The sequence below is a fragment of the Anolis sagrei genome, chromosome 11 (assembly GCF_037176765.1).
Source record: "Anolis sagrei isolate rAnoSag1 chromosome 11, rAnoSag1.mat, whole genome shotgun sequence".
NCBI lineage: Eukaryota > Metazoa > Chordata > Lepidosauria > Squamata > Dactyloidae > Anolis > Anolis sagrei.
In genome coordinates, this window is record NC_090031.1 from 8,383,870 (window position 1) to 8,408,314 (window position 24,445).

The following is a 24,445-nucleotide window of genomic DNA, read 5'->3' on the forward strand; positions in this document are numbered from 1 at the left end:
TGGTCTGGAAAAAAAAAGGTGTGTAATGCAGTCTGGATATAAACTAACAAACAAGGGAGTTTGCAAAAGATACGTGTGAAGTGCGAGCGGATCATGGAAGGCTTAAAGGCTGGTGACGACTCCTCTCCTTCCTGGAACACGATGGTGACAATGTCATTCCCAATGTGCCGCTTCCTTTCCACCTGAACAAAGAACAGAAAAATACAAATACAAAAGAAGGAAAGAAATATAAAAGAACAACACAAGGCAATGGGGAGCCTTTGCCATCAAATCGGGATGGCCTGCAACTCCCATCATCCACATTTGAAAAGCAGTTGCCGGGTGGCCCTCTGCCATGTGGCTGGGAAAGTAAGAGAATGAAACGGATTGGCTGCTGCTAGGTGACTTGTGCTAGGGGAAGGCACAAAAGAAAGAGAAAAAGAAAGGAAAGAAAAAAGGGGAAAGGGGAGAAAAAAGAAAGGAAGGAAAGAAGGAAAGGAAGGAAAGGAAAGGAGAAGGGAGGGGGAGGAAAAAGAAAGAAAGAAAAGAAAGGGAGGGAGGGGAGAAAAAAAGATAGAAATGAATGGAAGGAAGGAAGGAAAGAAAGAAGGAAAGGAAGGAAGGAAGGAAGAAAGGCAAGCAAGCAAGCAAGAAGAAAGAAAGAAAGAAAGATAGACAGACAGACAGAAAGAAAGAAAGAAAGAAAAGAAAGTACAGAGAAGAAACAAAAGAAAGAAAAGGGAGGGAGAAGGAAAAAGACAGAAAAAGAACGAAAGAAAGAAAGAAAGAAAGAAAGGAAGGAAGGAAGGAAGGAAGAAAAGGTATAAGGAAGAAAGGGAGGAAAGGAAGGGAGGGGGAAGGAAAAAGACAGACAAAAAGGAAGGGCGGGAGGGAGGGAGAGGAGAGGAAAAAAGAAAGGAAGGAAGGAAGGAAGGAAAAAAAGAAAGGAAGGGAGAGGAAAGAAGACAGAATGAAGGGAAAGAAAGGGAAAGAAAGGAGGGGAAGGGATGGGGTGGAAAAACGAAAGGGAAGGGAAGAGGAGAAAAAAGGAAGGAAAAGAAAGAAAAGGGGAAGGGAAGGTGAGGAAAAAAGACAGGAAGAAAGGGAAAAAAGTAAGACAGAAAGAAAAGAAAGGAAGGGAGAAGGGAGGAGGAAAGAAGGAAGGAAAGAAAGAAGGGTGAGAAGAGAGAGAGAAGGACGGAAACACTATGAAGGAAGGGAAGAAAGGAAGGGGGAAAGACAAAGGATGGAAAGAAGGGGAAGAGGGGGAAAGTACATGCGAGGAAGGGGGGGAAGAAGGAGGGAAAGAGGCAGGGAGAAGGCATATGAGGGAAAGGGAGGAAGGAAGGAAAGAGAGGAAGAATGGAGAGGCGCTTCCGGGAGAGCAACAAACCTGCTGCTTGTTCTCCTTGGAGTAGGGGAGCATGGTGGAGACGTGGAACATGATCTCGTGGCCCTGGTAGACTGTGTACATGGAGTGGAGGCCGGTGGTGTCATCTGGGGAAGAAGAAGAAGAAAAGGAAAACCATTACGATGCAAATTCATTTTGCATACAAGTATTGAGTGGTGTTTTTTTCCCCCAAAGTGGCTCACAGCACTTCTATTTCTATGAAATGCATATATTGAAATACGCAGAACAGAGACGAGTATGCCCTTCAGAGGGTCATCCTCCCTTCTGGGAATGGCCACAAGAAAGGGAAGGACCACAAAAGAGGTGCCACCTTTTCATGGAGGAGATGCCCAAGTTTGACTGAATTTAATTAATTCTTCCTTTAGATGCCCCAGGCCCATCCACTGAGGAAAGTCCAAGGTAAACAGAACAACAGAAGTACAAAGGGAGCGAGAACGGCCAACAGACTTTGCAAAAAACCTCTTGACGATTCCATGGTGAAGAGAAGGGAGAATATTTTGAGGGGGGAAAGAGATGGGATAACATGCTCACAGCATTGTAAAGGAACGCCAAAGCCTTACTTTTGGTGTCCAGCCCTCCTCTGTAGCCCGTCCAGCCCTTGAGCACAATGGCCTCCCCCAAAAGAGTCAGCAACTTCTGAAAGCTTTCGCTGCCGGTTTCTGCAAAGACAAAGACAGAGGTTGGATGGAAGGTAGATGGATAATGGGAGAGGTGGATAGAAGACAGATAGATGGATAATAATAATAATAATAATAATAATAATAATAATAATCCGCCTTGAGTCGCCTCTGGCTGAGAAAGGCGGTATACATATGCGGTAATAAATAATGCTGAAATAAATAAATGGATAATTGGAGAAAGATAGATAGATAGATAGATAGATAGATAGAGGAGGATGGATAGAAGATACAGTAGAGTCTCACTTATCCGACATAAACAGGTCGGCAGATAGTAAATTGATTGATTGATTGATTGATTGATCAACAGATAAATAGATAGATAGATAGATAGATAGATAGATAATTGGAAGGATGGATAGTATATAGATGGAGGGATTGATAGAAGATAGATAATTGGAGGGATAGAAAATAGATGGATAGCTAGCTAGATGGATAATAGGAGAGATAATAAGAAATCGATAAGTAGATAGGTAGGTAGGTAGGTAGGTAGGTAGGTAGATAGAGGAGGATGGATAGAAGATAGAGTCTCACTTATCCAACGTAAACAGGTCGGCAGATAGTAAATAGATTGATTGATTGATTGATCGATTGAGAGATAGATCCATCGATAGATAGATAAATAATTGGAGGGATGGATAGTATATAGATGGAGGGATGGATAGAAGATAGATAATTGAGGGAATAGAAACAGATGGATAGATAGCTAGATGGATAATAGGAAGGATGATAAAAAAATAGATAGATAGATAGATAGATGGATGGATGGATGGATGGATGGATGGATGGATAGATAGATAGATAGATAGATAGATAGAGGAGGATGGATAGAAGATATAGTAGAGTCTCGCTTATCCAACATAAACAGGTCAGCAGATAGTAAATTGATTGATTGACTGAACGATTGATAGAGAGAGAGACAGATAGATAGATAGATAGATAGATAGATAATTGGAGGGATGGACATTATATAGATGGAGGGATGGATAGAAGATAGAAAATTGGAGGGATAGAAAATAGATGGACAGATCGCTCGATGGATAATAGGAGGGATAATAAGAAAATCGATATATAGGTAGATAGGTAGGTAGATAGATAGATAGAGGAGGATGGATAGAAGATACAGTAGAGACTCGCTTATCTGACATAAACAGGTCAGCAGATAGTAAATAGATTGATTGAACGACTGATAGATTGATTGATTGATAGATCGATAGATAGATCGATAATTGGAGGGATGGACAGTATATAGATGGAGGCATGGATAGAAGATAGATAATTGGAGGAATAGAAAATAGATGGATAGATAGATGGATAATAGGAGGGATAATAAGAAAATCGATAGATAGGTAGGTAGATAGATGAGGATGGATAGAAGATACAGTAGAGTCTTGCTTATCTGACATGAACAGATCGGCAGATAGTAAATAGATTGGTTGATTGATTGATTGATAGATACATACATAGATAACTGGAGGGATGGATAGAAGATAGATAATTGGAGAGATAGAAAATAGATGGATAGATAGCTAGATGGATAATAGGAGGGATAAGAAAATCAATAGATAGGTAAGGTAGGTAGATAGAGGAGGATGGATAGAAGATACAGTAGAGTCTCACTTATCCAACATAAACAAGTCGGCAGATAGTAAACAGATTGATAGATAGATAGATAGATAGATAGATAGATAGATACGTACGTACGTACGTACGTACATACATACATTGGAGGGATGGATAATATAGAGATGGAGGGATGGATGGAAGATACAGTAGACAAGTCAGCAGATAGGAAACAGATTAATCGATCGATCGATCGATAGATAGATACATACATACATACATACATAGACACATAGATACATAGACAATTGGAGGGGTGGATAATATATAGATGGAGGGATGGATAGAAGATAGATAATTGGAGGGATAGAAAATAGATGGATAGATCGCTAGATGGATAATAGGAGGGATAATAAGAAAATTGATCGATTGGTAGGTAGGTAGGTTGGTAGGTAGATAAATAGGTAGGTAGACAGATGGATAGATAGATAATTAGACAGAGGAGGATGGATAGAAGATACAGTAGAGTCTCGCCTATCCAACATAAACAGGTCGGCAGATAGATGGATAGATAGCTAGATGGATAATAGGAGGGATGTACAGAAAATAAATCAGTAAATAGATAATTGGAGGGATAGAAAATCAATGGATAGAAGAACGATAGATGGATAAATTGAAGGAGGGACATCTTGCAGCACCTTTTGCTCTAATTTTTCAATGAATATTTCATCATTGAGCCTCAACCAATTCAACCAAGTTTGTGGCAGCCACACAAACAAAGCCTCTGGAGTAGAACAACTGCTTTCAAAGCAAGGACCACACAACTATAATAATAACACTTTCAAATCAGCAATAAAACACTTTTCAAATTTGGTGACATGGTGTTATTATCTGTGCATGTGACCAATCCATAGCTGGATGACCATCATATCCAGCAGTATCTGGATGGCCATCTGTCGGGAGTGCTTTGATCCAGTCCAACCCCTGGTAGAATGGGGTTGGACTGGATGACACTCTATTATTCTATAATTCTGTTGTTGTTGTTAAGCGGGGGCTAGATGGGCATCTGTTAGGAGTGGTTTGATTGTGCTTTTCCTGCATGGGTGAAGGGGGTCGGGCTAGAGGGCCTTTGCATGGGTCTCTTCCAACTCTAGGATTCTATCAACAGAGAGTTATGGATTAAATCTTGTCCAAACAGATCCTATTTTCCGAGAAGACTCCGTTCTTGACTTGAGATAAACAGATCGAAGAAAGCAGGAGATTTGCAGGAAGAAGAAACACACCAAGTTTATACAGATATTCCTCTCTCTCACGCATACACGCCGGCTGTTGTGAACACAAATACGCCAAGCTGGCTTTGCAAATATAACCAAGGCATTAAGAAAGAGCCTTTGAGTCATATAAACACAGAATGTTCTGAGCGCCCGACGCCGACAGATTCCTCCACAGAATTCTCAAGAAGCTGCCTAACCTTTTCTTTAAAAAATGGCAATACGAGGAAAATGTGTCGAAATCACAACCCGGTTTGGCATAAAAGGAGATGTGTTTATAGGATGGAACCCGTGACTCTCTCTTTTTGTTTTTGGCGGAGGTGGATTTATGGTTGTTATGAAGGTGGTGCCGCTATCGCTCGTGTTTATCTGACCCTTTGCAGAGTAATGCACGCAAGCGAGACAAATCTGCAATCTGTAAATTGCAATCTGTTGAGAGAGAACGGTTGCCATTTTTGCACTTTGAGTCTCCTTTATGGAGAGAAAAAACGGGGTATAAATAAACATAATAATAACAAGTATCTATATCTATATATAATAAAAGAGAATGTATGTATGTATGTATGAGGAGGCCAGTATATGTGGCAGCTTTCTGATTGGTTGCCACCGTGGTATTATTTGCCAGCCTCAACATTCCGACATTCTGAGGTGACAAAGAGAGGAGAGGTAAAGGCCTGAGGCTGTGGCAGCTATCTGATTGGTTTGCACTGTGGTACAATTTGCATATGGTCTCTGATTGGCCAGCCTCAACATTCCAACATTCTGAGGTGGCAGAGAGAGGAGAGGTAAGGGTCTGAGGCTGTCAGGAATGGTTGGCATTGAAGTCCAAAACACCTTGTGCCCCCCCCCCAACAACGACAGAACAAGACCAAACTTGGCGCACAGACCCCCCAAGACCCACTCTACATCCTGGTGCAGTTTGAGGGAGGATGGACCATGGATGACAGGACTTGCAGTACTTTAACTCATTCCTTAGAACACAGTGGCACACCACTGACGGATCAGGACCAAACTTGGCACACAGAGGCCCAATGGCCCACTTTACAACCTAGTGCGGTTAAGGGCAGAATGGGCCACAAATGATGGGATTTGCAGTACCTTCACCCAATTCACTTCCCACAGAACATTTTAGCCCCTACAATCACAGAGCAGGCCCAAACTTGGCACACAGAGTACTCATGATCCACTCTACATCCTGATGCAGTTCTAAGGGGGATGGACAATGGATGATGGGATCTGCAGTACCTTCACTCACTTACTGAAACCACTACGACCCTCATCCAATGACCAATAAAAACCAAACTTGGCACACAGAGCCCCCATGACCCTCTACATCCTGTTGCAGTTTGAAAGAGGATGGACCATGGATGGTGGGACTTGCAGTACCTTCACTCACTTACTGAAACCACTGTGACCCTCATCCAATGACTGACCAAGACCAAACTTGGCACACAGAGCCCCCATGAACCTCTACATCCTGGTGCTGATGGGAGGAGGATGGACCATGGATGATGGAATTCGCAGTACCTTCACTAACTTCCTGAGACCACTGCGAGCCACATACATAACTCATAAAGAACAACTTTGGCAAACAATGCCTTTCTCAAATAACCCAGGCACCATGGGTTCCCAAGCTAGAATATAATAAAAGTCGGTGTTTGTATGTTTGTTGTTGAGTATGTGGGTGGGTATGTGTGTATGTCGCAGTTTTCTGATTGGATGTCACTGCAGCCCCCACGAATGATGGACCTGAACCAAACTTGGCACATATAACCCCCACAACCCACTTTACGTCCTGGTGCGGTTTGGGGGAGGATGGACCACGGATGATGGGATCTGTAGTACTTTCTATTGCTTCAGCTCCCACAGAAAACAGTGACCCGCACAAATCACCGACCTGGACCAAACTTAGCACACACACCCTCATGACCCACTTTATGTCCTGCTGCGGTTTGGGGGATGGTGGACAATGGATGATGGGAGATGCAGTACCTTCACTCACTTCCTGAGACCCCTGCAAGCCCCAATAATGATGGATCAGAACCAAACTTGGCACACAGAGGCCCTTTTCATTGGGACAAGCCTATATGCTGCTGCCCAATGACGAGAGTTTCATGCACAGACTCACCGTTGCTGAACATCTCGTCGTCCGTCAGCTGTCCGTCTTTGGCATAAAGAACCCCAAACTTAAAATTGACCGAGCCCTGGAGGGAAAGGAGTAGCAAAGAGTGGAATAAAACAGCTCAATAAGAGAGATTCAGGAGTGAAGATTATTCTTGGCATTTCAAGGTCCTCCAAAGTGGTTCTAATGGTCATCTTATTATTATTTTTATTATTACTGTTATTATTACTGTTATCATTATTATTGTTATCTTCTAACGACAGTTGGCCACAGCAGAGGACTCAAGCATACTTAGAGAGGTGTTGTCTCGGGTTTGAAATAAATAGCATTTTTCATCCATGGTTTTTGCCCTTGAACCCCAGCAAATGTGGAAGAGGGCCATATATGTGTGTGTGTATATAGGTATATATGTATGTAAATAATAATAATAATAATAATAATAGTAATAATCTTTATTTATAACCCGCCACCATCTCCCCAAAGGGGACTCGGGGCGGTTAACATGAGGCCAGGCCCAAAATAATACAACATAATAAACACACAATAACAAAATACATCATAACATATATGTATATATGTGTATATATGTGTGTGTATGTCTGTATGTGTACATCAGCATATATATGTATATGTGTATGTATACATATGTGTGTGTATATGTCTGTATGTGTATGCATACATATATGTGTGTATATGTGCATTTATATGTATATATGTGTATGTGTATGTGCATATGTGCTTGTATATATGTGTATGGGTATATGTATATGTGTGTGTGTGTATATATATGTGTATGTATACATATGTATGTGTATATGTGTATGAATATATCTATATGTATATGTATGTGCATTTATGGGTATGGGTATATCTGTATATATCTGTATATGCATATGTATGTGTATATGTGTGTGGGTATATGTATATATATGTATGTGTGTGTATGCATATGTATGTATATATAAGTGTGCATGTGTATATCTGTATATGTATACATATGTATGTATGTGTATATGTGTATATATGTGTGTGTGTATATGGGTATGGGTATATCTGTACATATCTGTATATATGTATGTGTACCTATGTATATGTATATGTGCATATGTATATTTGTCTTTCTATATGAATTTGTACACGTCTATGTATACATGTGTACGGAAGATGGTCACTGGCATTCTCATTCCCAACAACAGCATTTGGGCTTCTGTGGATCTCGGGAACATTATGGAAAAAGAACAGAGCAATCAGCCGAAAAAAGGGGACAAAGCGCCAGCGGAAATGTAGGACGGCTGTGGACTTACCTCTTGCTCTTCAAGGACCAATAAATCCTGGAGGAAAAAAAAGAGTGAATGTTTAAGCTGCTGTGACAGTGAAGCCAAACAAAACAATAATAATCTATTAATTCGAGGAGAGATATATATAGGGGGGGGGGGGGGGAGAGAAAGAGAGAGAGAGAGATGGTGATGCCCAGATTTGCATTTTGTTTCTCTTCCTCTTTCTTTCCCTTTCCCTCATATACCTTCCCTCTCTCCTTCTTCCTTCATTTCATCCTTCCTTTCCTTTTCTTCATATACTTTCCTTCCTTCATTTCTCCCTCCCTCCCTTCCTCCCTCCCTTCTTTGTTTTTCTTTCCATACTGAATTCCCTTCTTTTCAAATTATAGATTCCCAAATCTTTTACAACACACCCAAACCTACCTTCATACATTTTCCTTCCTTTCCTCCTTCTCTTTCTTCCCGCTCTCCCATCCTTTCCTTCATACATCTCCTCCTTCTCCTTTTTCCTTCCTTCCTTCTCCTTCCTTCCTTTTCCTTCTTTATTTCTTCCTTCCCCCTCCTTCCTTCCTCCCCCTTCTTCCTTTCCCTTCTTTCCTTTATTCCTTCCTTCCTCTTCTTTCCTTCCTTCCTTTTCCTTCTTTCTAACTTTCTTCTTTCCTTTTCCTTCCTTCTCCTTCTTTCCTCTCTCATTCCTTTTTTCTTTGTTTTCCTTCCTTCCTTCTCTCTTCCTTCTTTCCTTCATTCCTTCTCCCCTTCCTTATTTCTTCATTTTCTTTCCTTCCTTCTTTTTCTTCTTTCCTTCTTTCTTTCCTTCCTTCCTTTTTCCTTCTTTCCTTTTCCTTCCTTCCTTCCTTCCTTCAAATGTATATAATCCATCCACAGCTCATCCACTTAGTTCTTTTTCTTTCCTTCACTTCCAGTCTCAAAAGGGGTGGGTTTTAAAAGTTCTATTATTGTGTCTGTTCCTTGTTTGTTTTTTGTTTTTTTACTTCCTCTGATTCAATTTCTCTTTCCTGTACAATCCAACATCCGTTTCTTGTTTCGGGGAATTTACCTTTTGGATTTCTGGGTGAAGGATCTCTCTTGGCCCTTTCTCAAACTTGTCAAGATTCATGGCACTGAAAGGGAAGGAAAAATGTATAGAATACAAGTGAAAATATATATGTATCTATCTATACCTAACAATAGTAGTAGTAGTAGTAGTAGTAATAATAATAATAGAACAGCTGGCGTAGACCTTAGCTCAAAATGGTCAGAAATAACAACAACAACAACAACTGAACAGCTGGTGTAGACCTTAGCTTAAACTGGTCAGAAATAACAACAACAACCACAATTAAACAGCTGGTGTAGACATTAGCTTAAACTGGTCAGAAATAATAATAATAATAATAATAATAATAATAACAACAATAATAACAACAACAACAATTGAACGGCTGTTGTAGACCATGGTCAGAAATAATAATAATAATAATAATAATAATAATAATAATAATAATAATGTATTGTCGATAATAATAATAAAATGGTTCATACCTTAAAATAGATTTTACAGACAATGTCTTCGTAGGGCTGTAAGGGAGGCATATTTTCTGAGTTCCCTACAAGAGAGATTATCAGACATGAGGCTGCTTTGGCTTTATGCAAAAAGGCACAAAAAGTATATACAGGGTGTTAATAAGTGTGACATGGATGGTGCTCATCGTGATGCAAACTTTGAACGATCCTTCGGAGAAATAATAATAATATGGAATGCCCTCCCCAGGGACATTAGATCAGCCCCCATCCTCTTAACGCAGTGTTTCTCAACCTGGGGGCCGGGACCCCTGGAGGGGTCGCAAAGGGGTGTCAGAGGGGTCGCCAAAGACCATCTGAAAACACAGTATTTTCTGTTGGTCATGGGGGTCTCTGTGTGGGAAGTTTGGCCCAATTATATCATTGTTGGAGTTCAGAACGTTCCTTGATTGTAGGTGAACTATAACTCCCAAATCTCAAGGTCTATTTTCCCAAAACCTCACGAGTGTTCACATTTGGGCATATGGAGTATCCGTGCCAAGTTTGGTCCATTGTTGGAGTCTAGAGTGCTCTCTGGATATAGGCGAACTTCAACTCCCAAACTCAAGGTCAATGCCCACCACACTCTTCCAGAATTTGTTGTTGGTCATGGGAGCTCTGTGTCCCAAGTTTGGTTCAATTCCATCATTGGTGGAGTTCAGAATGCTCTTTGTAATTGTAGGTGAACTATAAATCCCAGCAACTACAACTCCCAAATGACAAAATCAATCCTCCCCTCAACCCCACCAGTATTCAAATTTGGGCATATCGAGTATTTGTGCCAAATGAATGAAAATACATCCTGCATATTGGATATTTACAAGATGATTCATAACAGGAGCAAAATTATAGTTGTGAAGTAGCAACAAAAATGAATTGATGGTTGGGGGTCACCACAACATAAGGAACTGTATTAAGGGGTCACGGCATTAGGAAGGTTGAGAACCACTGCTCTTAACGTTTCGCAAAAAAATTAAAACCTGGCTATATGAGCAGGCCTTCCCAAACGCAGTGTAGCTATGAAACTCTGATCTCGGAACGGTTGGGCAATGTGACTGGACAATGGCTGATTAATGAAATGCGGAGGACTTATGGTTTTTTTAATTATGTTTATTGATGTTAATTGTAATTATTTTTTTTTATCTATGTTAAATGTTTTTAATGTTTAAACTATTTTTTGTACTGTTGTGGTTGTGGGCACCGAATTGTGCCGTTTTGTAAACCGGCATGAGTTGCCCTCGGGCTGAGAATGTCGGTATAGATGCGTAGTAAATAAATAAATAAATATGTTATATAATTGTAGCAAGTTTCATGCTGATAGCGTTAACAATGATGGAGAAAGGAGCCCCTGAAGTTTCCCCACTATCACAATTACTTAACGAAAAGTAACAAAAAGTAATGGAAAAGTAGTTGTCTAGTTATAGTGACGATACGGAAAGTGGCTGACGCAACCTGTCCCACTGAAAATGGATAATTTTTTTTTCAAGGTTCAAAAAGTATTCCTGACACAGCTTTAAGGCTGTAAGGTCCAGGATAATAAGAGAGAGCGGAAACGGAACAGAGTCAGAGTGAGAATGGCGTTGCCTTACTGTTTTCCTCCAAAGGATCGCACGGTATTGTGGGACCCGCTGGTTGTTTTGGTCGGAGAGCACGACAGAGAGGAAGAACGGGTTCTTTTCTGCATCTGTCCCAACGTAGTTCTGATGAACTGGAAAAGGGAAAAATTGAGCTAAATCAGCATTACAACCCAGCTGCCTACTTGATCCCTTCTTCACCCAGACACCACACAGATAAATTTATTAATAAAAGAGTATCAAAATACAGTTTCAAAATACACCCACGAGCTAGATATCCAGAAGCTTAACAAAAAGGAACAGGATTTCCAAAAATTATGTATTAGTGTTATTATCCACCATGTGGATGGGAATAATAATAATAATAATAATCTTTGAAAAAGGAGACAAAGGATTCTGCAGCCCAAGAACAAACCATTAGAACAAATACTATCAGAGCCAGAATTGAAAAGTTGACAACAGATCCCAAATGTAGACTCTGCAAGGAAGCAGGTGAAACAATAGATCACATCCTGAGCTGCTGCAAGAAGATCGCGCAGACAGACTACAAGCAGAGGCATAACACTGTTGCTCAGATGATTCATTGGAATCTGTGCCACAAATTCCATCTGCCTGCGACAAAGAAGTGGTGGGATCACAAGCCGGAAAATGTTACAGAGAATGAACACAAGCTACTCTGGGACTTCCGAATTCAGACAGACAGAGTTTTGGAGCCCAATACTCCTGACCTCGCAATCGTTTTAAAAAAACAAAGTATGGATTGTCGATGTTGCAATCCCAGGTGACAGTAGGATTGCAGAGAAACAACTGGAAAATCTGACACAATATGAGGATTTAAAGATCGAACTGCAAAGACTCTGGCACAACCCAGTAAAGGTGGTTCCAGTGGTGATCAGCACACTGGGTGCAGTGCCTAAAAACCTTGGCCTGCACTTAAACACAATCGGCGCTGACAAAATTACCATCTGCCAGCTGCAAAAGGCCGCCTTACTGGGATCTGCACCCATTATTCGCCGATACATCACACAGTCCTAGACACTTGGGAAGTGTCCAACGTGCACACACACACATACTTAAAATAATAATAATAATAATAATAATAATAATAATAATAATAATAGCTTGACTACCTTTTCCTAGGAAATACTTGAAGTACCACCTGGTGTGGTATTCGGGGTTCTCCAGGTGCACATCTGTCCGGTGCCAGGTCCCAGGTGCATAATCCGTATTCTGCAACAGAAAGATTTATGTGTATATAGAAACCCACAAGTCCACATTTTAAATGGATTAGGAATCAATTGGTTTTCCCTGTAAAAGGCTTTAAGAGCACCTAAAACTTTGGAGAGCTTCTGTTCCAACCATTTCAAAGCTCCCTGCTTGAGTGGTGATGGTTCAGTCGTCGTCACACAATGTAAAATAAATTGATAAATACAATATTTAAAATGAAGAACAATTTTAACCAACATAAACTTAACAGCATTTCACTGGAAGACCCCAGGGATCATCCAGTCCAACCCCCTTCTGCCATGTAGGAAAAGCACAATCAAAGCAGATGGCCCTCCAGCCTTTGCAATAATAATAATAATAATAATAATAATAATGCTCTTACCTCGTCAATGGAGCCATTCTCCACCCGGAACCGGCCCGCTCTTTGGATCGCTCCGTCGGCATCGCTGGAAATGAGCTGTGAAACGAGAGCAAAGAGACGGTTCGACATTGAATGCAACTTGTTCACCTATTGGACTCTTTAACAATTCGGAACTCTTTTCAATCTGCTGCTTCGGGTGACATCTATCCATCTGAAGGCCTGAAACCTAGACCTTGAGATAGATCTTGACATGAAACCTGCTTTAATATTATACTTTCAGGGTTGCATTTTAATGATGTTTTAGTATGTGCTATTATAGATATATTTGACTATGTTGAGCCCTGCCTCGGGCTGACAGGAGAGACAGATAGGCAATAACAACAATAACAATTCATCTATCATAGGCGATCATTCATGACCAGGAACAGTTGTGTTCCATGGGCGGAATCTGTTATTATGATTATGCAAGAAAATAGGAAGGTGGGCTTCTTCAGCTGGCAGATGGCAATTTTGTCAGCGCCGATTGTGTTTAAGTGCAGGCCAAGGTCTTTAGCCACTGCACCCAGTGTGCCGTTCACCACTGGGACTACCTTTACTGGGTTCAGGGGCACCTCGTCCATTACGCGAAGTAAGCGGTCGCAGAACACTTTTTTTTGCCAGGAGCGCAGAGGCGCCTCTGTAAATGCCCCTCAACCGCCACTTGAGGAGCGCCCCCTCAGCTCACAACAGCCCTAGCAGTCCGGGGGGAGCCTCGGCTTTCTTGCCTCGCTGCTGGGCGATCCTCTTCCCAAAGGGGCCGGGCCCTTGAGCCTCGCCTGGCCCCTCTCGTTCCTGCTCCACCCAGCCACCGGGTGAGCGAGCAGAGCCGGAGCTCAATCGTTCTCCGCGTTTGATCCCTTCCCCATGACCGGCTCCCTTTCCTGATCCCCCGGCGCTCCACCCGCCTCCTCTCCTCTCCCCAATCCGCGGGTGGGCCAAGGGGCGGAGCCGCCGCGCCTGGCCCGCTTTGGGTCCGGAGGCGTGTCTGAAGACCCCAGCGTGCGCACCAAAAGTCGCCTCTTCTCCTGACTTTCTTTTCAGCCATTGGGACCGAGAGAGAGAGAGAGAGAGGGAGACCCTCCGGCTGGAGGTATCTCCTACCTCCGCTCCCTCCTTTGTTTTTGCACCTATATTCAGGAAAGGTGGGCATCTCCACCTCTTTCTCTCTCTCTCTCTCTCTCTCTCTCTTGGTCCCAATGGCTGAGGAGAAAGTCAGGAGAAGAGGTGACTTTTGGTGCACACACCGGGGTCTTCAGGCACACCTCCGGACCCAAAGCGGGCCAGGTAAGGGAGCAAGTGCAACAAGTGTAGTTACTGGGATGTATAGTTCACCTACAATCAAAGAGCATCCTGAACTCCACCAATGATGGAATTGAACCAAATATGGCACACAGAACTCCCACGATGAACAGGAAATATATATCAATGATTGGTTTGGGGGGGGGGGGGGGACGGCAAAATACTGTTTGCTTACAATTGAAAATTACCTAGGGCCACCTCTGACTGGGTTGTGCCAGAGTCTTTGCATCTATTATTATTATTATTATTATTATTATTATTATTATTACCACCAGATAGTAAAATTCCACAAAATCAAACGTGAGGAAGCAGGATCGAGAAGAGTGGTCTTTTTGCCTGCATCACTAATAAACTTGAACCAAATTTCATGGAAATTAGAGCGCTCTCTCGGTTATGAAGGCAGAAAACCACTCCGGCTGCCCTTCTAAATATAAGGCAGAACAAAAAGAAGGAGCACATCCCCAGCAGCAGCATCTCACGGGCCAAATGGTATTATTTATAGCGCAGAGGAGATTAGCAATAATACGACACCAGGGAAATCCAGTGTGCCTTTCTTCTTCTGTTGTGCTCGACATTGTCAAGCACAGTGTTGGAGGAACAAGTGTGCCATTCAAACCACCCGAGGATGTTTTGTGGTTGGCTCTATAGTTGTTCTGCGGGCGGCAATTGTTGGACTTTCCTAACCACAGAAGCCTAGAAATGGAACTTCTGGAAGGCTGGGCAACCATTGAATGAATGTGAATGGAAGGAAGGGAGGAAGTCGGAGGGCATGGAAACGTCTGCATGCGCTAAACGTTACATCGTTAAAGAAACCCAATTTGCGAATGTGAAGTCATCAGATCTTGTTATGTTAGCCATTAATAAATATATATATAAATACCGGCCAAGGTCCCAGAAGCTGTAATTGCATTGCAGAAATGCAACGAAACCTTGTTAGCGGATTGAGAAGACGCTCGTCCGGGAACCACATGAATTCAATTCACAAATTGAGTTTTTCTAACAGAACCAAAACCAAATCCTTCACCCCAATACAATGGGGATGAAGTCGAACATGACCCCTCCCCCATAAAAGATAGTAACTTATAGTTTTGCTAAGGACAAGGACACCAGACTGGATAATAAGGGTTGAGCCTTGGTCAGTTTGCCAAGACACTAACAACAACAACAAGGACTCTTCCCATGTTAGATAGTGTGTATCATTTAATCAAGGCTTTATGCCCTAGGTTTCATATATACCAGAAGGTAGCACATTTATTACTGAGAAACCCCCTCCCTTTACACTTATGTGCTCTCTTGAACTTCTATGGGACTCTGGTGGGAAGGATAAGTGGGTATGTTTTCTATAACATGATTTCTATATTTCTATATTCCTCCCTGTGTATCTGACCTTTTCCTGACCCTTTTGCTCAATTCCCCTTTATTGAAAAATGTATAAAAATACAAGGCAGCTACCCCTGCGTGACCCTGGAAAGAAGGAAATCTCCAGTTCAAAAAGACCCTTATCAAAAGACACTATTTGCATGGACAATAACAAAGGACCGTGACCTCTGGCCTCGGAGTTGGCCCCCCAGAGGAAGCGGTCACTTGGCATTTATGATCATATCTCAATAGGACAAAGGAAGCCTTCGGAAAGCCACACTTGGTCCTAATCTGTTACTAATTCAACTTTTATCCACTGAAACCATAGTCAAAATTCCCTCATTGTTCCTGTCTCTCAGCACTGGAAAAATCTGGATCTAGCATGCTTGCTAGCCATCAACATTTATTGCAGCCACTCAGTAACAATAGCCAGACTGGTTCGCAGGTCCTCAGGACGCGCTGGTCACTTGGACATCCGAAAATCTCCATAATCCACTCAAGAACGCATTGTTTCCCCTTGTCCCGCCTCCCTCTCTCCTGATTCGTCAGGACACCGAGGCGGCAGGAGCCCAGCGATTGGCTCAGGCGCTCGGGAGGCGGCCAAGCCTCCTCCCAGCTGTTCAGGCACCAGCCAATCACCGTCGAGCACTCTGCACCCCATCCATGATGGACTTGGACTGAAGTTGGCACCCCAGAACCCCCATGACCAACTGAAGGTACTGGATGGATTTGACAGGACTGATCCATCATGGTGAGAGTTGTAGTCTACCCTGCAGCCACAGTGCACACTGAACCCTACCAATGATGCATCTAGAGCAAACTTGCCCAATGTGACAAACTTTAAGTATTGATGGAGTTTCAGGGGGTTAACCTGGCATACAGCTCACCTCATGGGGTGCCAAGTTCGGTCCAAGTCCATCATGGATGGGGTGCAGAGTGCTCTTTGATTGCAGGTGAACTATAAATCCCAGTACCTACTACTAACAAACATCAAGGCCAACCCTCTCCCCCCCCCCCCAAAAAAAACGCACACTAGTTTTTAAATTTTGGCATATTGGGTATGCATGCCCAATTTGGTGCCGATCCATTGTTGTTTGTGTTCACAGTGCTCTCTGGATGTAGGTGAACTATAATTCCTTTAAATCAAGTTGAATATCCCCAAAGCCCTCCTGTATTTTTTGTTGGTCATGGGGGCTCTGTGTACTAAGTGAGGTCCGGGGCCATCAATGGTGAGGTCCAGAGTGCTTTTTGATTGCAGGTGAACTATAAATCCCAGTATCTACAACGGCTATAAATCAAGGTGGACATTGACCTTGAGTTTGGGAGTTATAGTTCACCCACATCCAGAGAGCACTGTGGACTCAAACAATGATAGATCTGGACCAAACTTGGCACGAATATTCCATATGCCCAAATATGAACACAGTACAGGTGGTCCCATATGCCCAAATATGAACACAGTACAGGAGTTTGGGGGAAATAGACCTTGACATTTGGGAGTTGTAGTTACTGGGGTTCATAGTTCACCTACAATCAAAGAGCATTCTGAACTCCACCAGTGATGGAATTGAACCAAACATGGCATACAGAACTCCCATGACTAACAGAAAACACTAGAAGGGTTTGGTGGACATTGACCTTGAGTTTGGGAGTTGTAGTTCACCCACATCCAGAGAGCACTGTGGACTCAAACAATGATAGATTTGGGCCAAACTTGGCTTGAATATTCCATATGCCCAAATATGAACACAGATGGAGTTTGGGGGAAATAGACCCTGACATTTGGGAGTTGTAGTTACTGGGATTTATAGTTCACCTACAATCAAAGAGCATTCTGAACCCCACCAACGAAAGAATTGGGGCAAACTTCCCACACAGAACCCCAATGACCAACAGAAAATACTTAAGGCCATCCAGTCCAAATCCCTTCACCAGGGCAAGAAAACGTAATCAAAGCCCTCCTGATAAAGAGCCATCCAGCCATAGATAATAGATAGATAGATATGATTCACACATAGAGAGATATAGTATCATAGATTTGAAAGGGGCCCCTATAGAAGGACAATTATATGTTGCATGTTCCAAAGTAGGCAAACCAGACCATCTCCACATCAACACTGACAAAGAAACAAGAAGAAATACTGTTTACCCACAAGCAGAAAGACATTACATATATTAGAAACCATTACTTTATTTTCCAGATCACCAGACTGGGCCACAGCAACACTTGGAACGGGACGGCTAGTATTATTATAATTTCTTTGCACATATGGTCATCCACAAGCCTTGCTTATTGCAAGTAGGAGCCGGGAATCGTTTTGCAAGAAATACGCATTACGAAAGCCATTCGGCGCCTGGTTTCTATCACGCTCGTCCTGCTCGGAGCTGGAAATCACATTATATTTCTATGTTTCCAGGCGCCGAGATGCGTCCGGCCTTTGGCTGCACTTAGACAGAGTTCGGCATGCTTTTTCATAATACAGTCATTTCTGACGTGGTCCCAATAAAGACAGCTGTGGTTTCCAGAAGGATGCATAGAATGCCATCTTCTCAGAGCAGATGGGGAAAACATTAGCAAATGTATATAAGTCAAGCATTTTCATGATTCATGGTAAAGTCAGGATGACGAGACAAGTCTCAATGATTGACGGAACCATGAGTAAATTCACTGTCTGATGTTACTATGAAGTAATCCCAAGCAACAAGGATGAAGCAATGAATTAGATCAGCATTTTCAACCTGGGGGTTGGGACCCCTGGGGGGTCGCAAGGGGGTGTCAGAGGGGTCGCCAAAGACCATCAGAAAACACAGGATTTTCTGTTGGTCATGAGGGTTCTGTGAGGGAAGTTTGGCCCAATTCTATTTGTTCAAAGGGCTCTTTGGTTATAGGAAAACTATAAATCCCAGCAACTACAACTCCTAAATGTCAAGACCTATTTTTTCCAAATCCCACCAGTGTTCACATTTGGACATATTGAGTATCCGTGCCAAGTTTGGTTCAGATCCATCATTGTTTGAGTCCACAGTGCTCTCTGGATGTAGGTGAACTATAACTCTCATACTCAAGGTCAACGCCCACTAAACCCTTCCAGTATTTTCTGTTGGTCATGGGAGTTCTGTGTGCCAAGTTTGGCCCAATTCCATCATTGGTGGAGTTCAGAATGCTCTTTGATTGTTGGTGAACTATAAATCTCAGCAAGTACAACTCCGAACTGTCAAGATCTATTTTCCCCAAACTTCACCAGTGTTCACATTTGGGCATATTGAGTATCCATGCAAAGTTTGGTCCAGATCTATCGTTGTTTGACTCCACAGTACTCCAAAATTCAAGGTCAATGCCCACCAAATCCTTCCAGTCTTTTCTGTTGGTCGTGGGAGTTCTGTGTGCCAAGTTTGGTCCAATTCCATCGTTGGTGGAGTTCAGAATGCTCTTTGATTGTAGGTGAGCTATAAATCCCAGCAACCCGACCCTGTTTTTATGAGTTTCTCCCTCACAAAAAATCTGCTCCACTATCTCACCCTGAGTTTTAGCATTTTATCTTGTACATGTGGCCTGCTCATTGTCATTGTGAATGATTTTCATTGTATTATTTTATATTGTTTATTGTATTCTTTTGTTTTATTTACTTTATTGTTTGTTTTGCGCTTTGGTTTTATTTTATTGTAATGCACTGTTGGGCTTGGCCTCATGCAAGCTGCCCTGAGTCCCTGTTGGGGAGATTATGACAGGGTATAAATAATAATGATGATGATGATGATTATTATTATTATTATTGACACAAAAGCACAGTATGTCACAGCAAAAGAGATCTATATGCTAGATTTCGTATCACAAAATCACAAGTCGAACACTTCCCAAGCGTCTAGGTCTGTGTGATGTACAGGGTTAGTCAAAATGCATAGGCCAATAAGCCATTCAATTGAATGGCTTATTGGCCTATGCATTTTGACTAACCCTGTATTTTCGAATGATGCGTGCAGATCCAAGTCAGGTGGCCTTTTGCAGTTGACAGATCGTGATTTTGTCGATGTTGATTGTTTCCAAATGCCAACTGAGATCTTTTGGCACGGCACCCAGTGTGCCAATGACCACTGGGACCACCTGTACTAGTTTATGCCAGAGCCTTTGCAGTTTGATTTTGAGGTCCTCCAAGTTTAAAATAATAATAATAATAATAATAATTATTATTATTATTATTAACTACAACTCCCAAATGACAAAATCAACCCCCCCCCCCCCAACCCCACCAGTATTCAAATTTGGGTGTATCGGGTATTTGTGCCAAATTTGGTCCATCATGCCTATCAAACATTTACAATATGATTCATAACAGTAGCAAAATTACAGTTATGAAATAGCAACGAAAATAATGTTATGGTTGGGGGTCACCACAACATGAGGAACTGTATTAAGGAGTCGCGGCATTAGAAAGGTTCAGAACCACTGCACTAGAACATGATGTGTAAATGATGTGTGGAGCCTATGCTGCGTCCTGGACACCAATTTTGTAGATTTCCATTAAATTTTTCGTAATTTTACATCACTGCCCCCAAAGTTGTACTGCACCCCACACATCGCATAAGACTTCTGCATGTTCTAGGCATGCTAATTAAGTGATATTACTATATATTCTCTTTTAATCTGGACTGAGAAATAATATTATTGAAGCTGGAACAAAATCACACATTATTGTGGACACGTCATGCATCGCATCACACAAACCCTGCTTGGTTTTCAGAAGCAGATGGGATCTGGTGCCTTTATGGAAACCTCATCAATAAAACAGGACACCTTTTCAACTATTTTTTATATAGACACACACATATTTATTCCTCCACCTCCCCCCAAAAAATAACTTGACATTTCGCCCCTTTAACGCCGGCATCTGAAGAAAAGGCCTCTCCACCAGGGATATTTTTAACTCCTGTAAAAAGTGATAATTATGCACCAAAACAGATCATTATTTCCCAGCTTTGGTCACCCCAGGAGACACCTTTAATGCCACAGCTCCCTTTTGAAAAAGGTGCGCAACACGTTTGCGGAGTCTAATTTGATATAGCATCCTCCACAAGAGTGTAGCACAGTTCACGCTTGCATCCTTCCCATGTTATCCTTGCCAACAACAATTCAATATACCGTATATATATGAGATAGATAAAGGATCAGAGATTTGGAAGGGACCCCCAAAGGCCATCCAGTCCAGCCCTGTTCTAAACTAGGAGTAACTTGTAAGTCAGGTGTTTCTAACTAGGGATGGCCTATATATACATATATACACATATATACACATATATACATATATATATATTTAGTAACGTTATGTAGTAATTACTGTATTTATGAATTTAGCACCAAAGAATCGCAAAGTATTGAAACAGCTGTGGATCTGGGCGGGAGGCAGACTGCATTGGATAGGGAAGGAAGAAAAGAAAGAGAGAAAGAAATAAAAGGGGAAAGGAGTTAGGAAAAAGAGAGGGAAGGAGAAAAAGAAGGAAGAATGAAAGGTAGGAAAAGGAGAGGGAAGGAAGAAAAGAAAGGGAGAAAGAAAAGTAGGAAAAAGAGAGAAGAGAAGAACAAAAGGAAGGAAGGAAGGAAGGAAGGAAGGAAGGAAGGAAGGAAGGAAGGAAGGGGAAGGGGAAGGGGAAGGGGAAGGGGAAGGGGAAGGGGAAGGGGAAGGGGAAGGGGAAGGGGAAGGGGAAGGGGAAGGGGAAGGGGAAGGGGAAGGGAAGGGAAGGGAAGGGAAGGGAAGGGAAGGGAAGGGAGAAAGGTAGGAAAAAGAGATAAGGAAGAGAAGAAAGGGTGAAAGAAAAGTGGGAAAAGGGGAGAGAAGGAAGAGAAGAAAGGGAGAAAGAAAGGTAGGAAAAAGAGAGAAGGAAGAGAGGAACTGTAGGAAGGAAGGAGGGAGGGAGGGAAGGAAGGAAGGAAGGGAGAAAGAAAGATAGGAAAAAGAGAAGGAAGAGAAGAAAGGGTGAAGGAAATGTAGGAAAGGGGGAGAGAAGGAAAGGTGAAAAAAATGGGAAAGGGGAGAGAAGAGAAGAAAGGGAGGAAAAAAGTAGGAAAGGGATATGGAAGGAAGAGAAGAGAAGAATGGGAGAAAGAAAGGTAGGAAAGGGAGAGGGAAGGATGAGAAGGAAGGGGGAAAGAAAAGTGTGGAAAGGGGAGAGAAGGAAGAGAAGAAAGGGAGAAAGAAAGGTAGGAAAGAGAGAGAAGGAAGAGAGGAACTGTAGGAAGGAAGGAAGGAGGGAGGGAAGGAAGAAAGGGAGAAAGAAAGGTAGGAAAAAGAGGGAAGGAAGAGAAGAAAGGGTGAAAGAAAAGTGGGAAAGTTGAGAGAAGGTAGAGAAGAAAGGGAGAAAAAAGTAGGAAAGGGAAATGGAAGGAAGAGAAGAGAAGAATGGGAGAAAGAAAGGTAGGAAAGGGAGAGGGAAGGATGAGAAGGAAGGGAGAACAAAAGGTAGGACGGAAAAAGAGAGGGACTTTGAATGAGTCTTGACAAGAGAACACTGTGATAAGAGTCGCCTTAGGGTCGCCCTAAGTCTGAAATGAAGGCACACAACAACAACAAATGGAGGGACTGTGTTTACAAACATCCCTTGGCATTTCACCTCTTGTTTCCATCTCTGCATCCCAAATGTTGCCTCTCAAATCCTCCTTCCAAACCTGAAGGGCAATGAAATTAAAAACATTTTTTTTCCTCTTAAGGAGCATCCCACGGAAAGGACACCATGTACCAGAAACACAAAACAAACAAAAGCAGGGGAAGTGATGAAGTTTAACGGATGCAGCTAATGAAGAACAGTCGGTCCAGGCTTCGGCTGCCCTCGTTGTGTGCGGAATTAAGAACAGCAACGGCAACCATAAATCTCAAAGGGGACGTCAACCATACAAACGCCAAAAAGGGGCCAAGGCAGCCGACAACGTTAAAGGAGGAAAAATATATGCTCAGAGCATCAAAAGAGAACCTAAGACTCTCCAGATGTTGGTCGATTTCAGCAGAAGACTGGAGAAGACGTGCGATTTCAGCGGGATAGACAACTTATTGAATCTCTACCCTGTGTATATGTATTTTATAGAAATACATTTTAATATTTATCTTTTATATGTGTGTTTATAGACTTAATATTATTTATTATTATAGACTTATTTGTACATAATACAGCACACATGATGATTAGGTCCAAGTGTCTGGGATTCGTCTCTGATTATTATTATCATCATCATCATCATCATCATGCATTAAACAGCATTAGATGGTCAGTGTAGACCAGGCATGGGCAACCCAGGCCCATGAGCCAGATACGGCCTCTTGGGCTCTTTTCTCAGGCCCTTCTCTTTCCCACCATCCTATTCTTCCTTCCTTCTCTCTTTCCTTCCTTCTTCCCTCTCACTTTCTACTTCCCTTACACCCTCCTGTCCTTCCTTCCATCCTCTCTTTCCTTTCTCCTTCCCTCTTCCTCCTTCCCTCCCGTCCTCCCGTCCTTCTGTCCTTCCGTCCTTCCTCCCTCACTCACTCCCTTACCTCCTTCTTTCTCCTTCCCTCTTTCCTTCCCTTCCACCCTTTTGTTCTTCCTTCCTTCCCTTTCTCCTTTCTTTCTCCTTCCTTCCCTTTCATCCTTCCTTCCCTCTCTCCTTCTTTCTCCTTCCTTCCTTCCCTTCCTCCCTTCCCTCCCTTCTCCTTCCATCCTTCTCTTTTACCCTTTCGTCCTTACTTCCTTTCCTCTCTCCTTCTTTCTCCTTCCTTCCTTCCTTCCCTTTCATCCTTCCTTCCCTCTCTCTCTTTTTCCTTCCTTCATTCCCTTCCCTTCCTTCCCTCTTTCCTTCCACCCTTCTCCTTCCATCCTTCTTTTCCACCCTTTCATCCATCCTTCCTTCCCTCTTTCCTTCTTTTTCCTTCCTTCCTTCGTTCCTTCGTTCCTTCCCTTTAGTCTTTCCTTCCCTCTCTCCCTCTTTCTCCTTCCTTCCCTTCTCTTCCTTCTCTCTTACCTTCCTCCTTCCTTCCCTCCCTTCCCTCCTTTCTCCTTCCACCCTTCTCTTCCACCTTTTCATCCTTCCTTCCTTCCCTCTCTCCTTCTTTCGCCTTCCTTCCTTTCCTTTCATCCTTCCTTCCCTCTCTCCCACTTTCTCCTTCTTTCCCTTTCTTCCTTCTCTCTTTCCTTCCTCCTTCCCTTCCTCCCTTCTCCTTCCACCCTTCTCTTCCATCCTTTCATCCTTCCTTCCTTCCCTTTCGTCCTTCCTTCCCTCTCTCCATCTTTCTCCTTCCTTCCCTTCTCTTCCTTCCTTCTCTCTTTCCTTCCTCCTTCCCTTCCTTCCCTTCTCCTTCCACCCTTCTCTTCCACCCTTTCATCCTTCCTTCCCTTTCTCCATTTTTCTCCTTCCTTCCTTCCTTCCTTCCTTCCTTCCTTCCTTCCTTCCTTCCTTCCTTTTTGTCTTTCCTCCCCTCCCTCTTTCTCCCTCCCTCCATTTCCTTCCACACTGTCCTGCCTTCTCTCTCTCTTCCCTTCCTCCTTCCCTTCATTTCTTCTATCCTTCCCTTCCATCCTTCCCCTTCTCTCCTTTTTGTCTTTATTTCCTCCTTACCTCCCTCCCTTTCCTCTTTCTGCTTCCATCCTTCCATGCTACCTTTTCTTCCTTCCTTCCTTCTTTGCCTCTTTCATCCCTCTCCCTCTTCTTCCTTCCCTTTTGTCTTTCCTTCCTTCTCTCTTTTCTTTATACTTCCCTTCCTTCATCT

At 42.6% G+C, this 24,445-nt stretch overlaps 1 protein-coding gene across 2 annotated transcripts in view; it reads right to left on the reverse strand.

Moving 5' to 3' along the window:
• The window catches only part of GARNL3 (GTPase activating Rap/RanGAP domain like 3), a 72,087-nt gene that overhangs the window by 21,724 nt on the left and 25,918 nt on the right, over positions 1-24,445 (reverse strand). For both annotated transcript variants that reach the window (XM_067471843.1, XM_060757373.2), the window contains exons 3-12: positions 13,044-13,118; positions 12,565-12,664; positions 11,450-11,568; positions 9,843-9,907; positions 9,358-9,421; positions 8,328-8,354; positions 7,030-7,105; positions 1,951-2,049; positions 1,373-1,476; positions 74-182 (exon numbers count right to left, since the gene is read on the reverse strand). In XM_067471843.1, the coding sequence (XP_067327944.1) occupies positions 74-182; positions 1,373-1,476; positions 1,951-2,049; positions 7,030-7,105; positions 8,328-8,354; positions 9,358-9,421; positions 9,843-9,907; positions 11,450-11,568; positions 12,565-12,664; positions 13,044-13,118 (838 nt within the window). The remainder of the gene's footprint in view (positions 1-73; positions 183-1,372; positions 1,477-1,950; positions 2,050-7,029; positions 7,106-8,327; positions 8,355-9,357; positions 9,422-9,842; positions 9,908-11,449; positions 11,569-12,564; positions 12,665-13,043; positions 13,119-24,445) is intronic.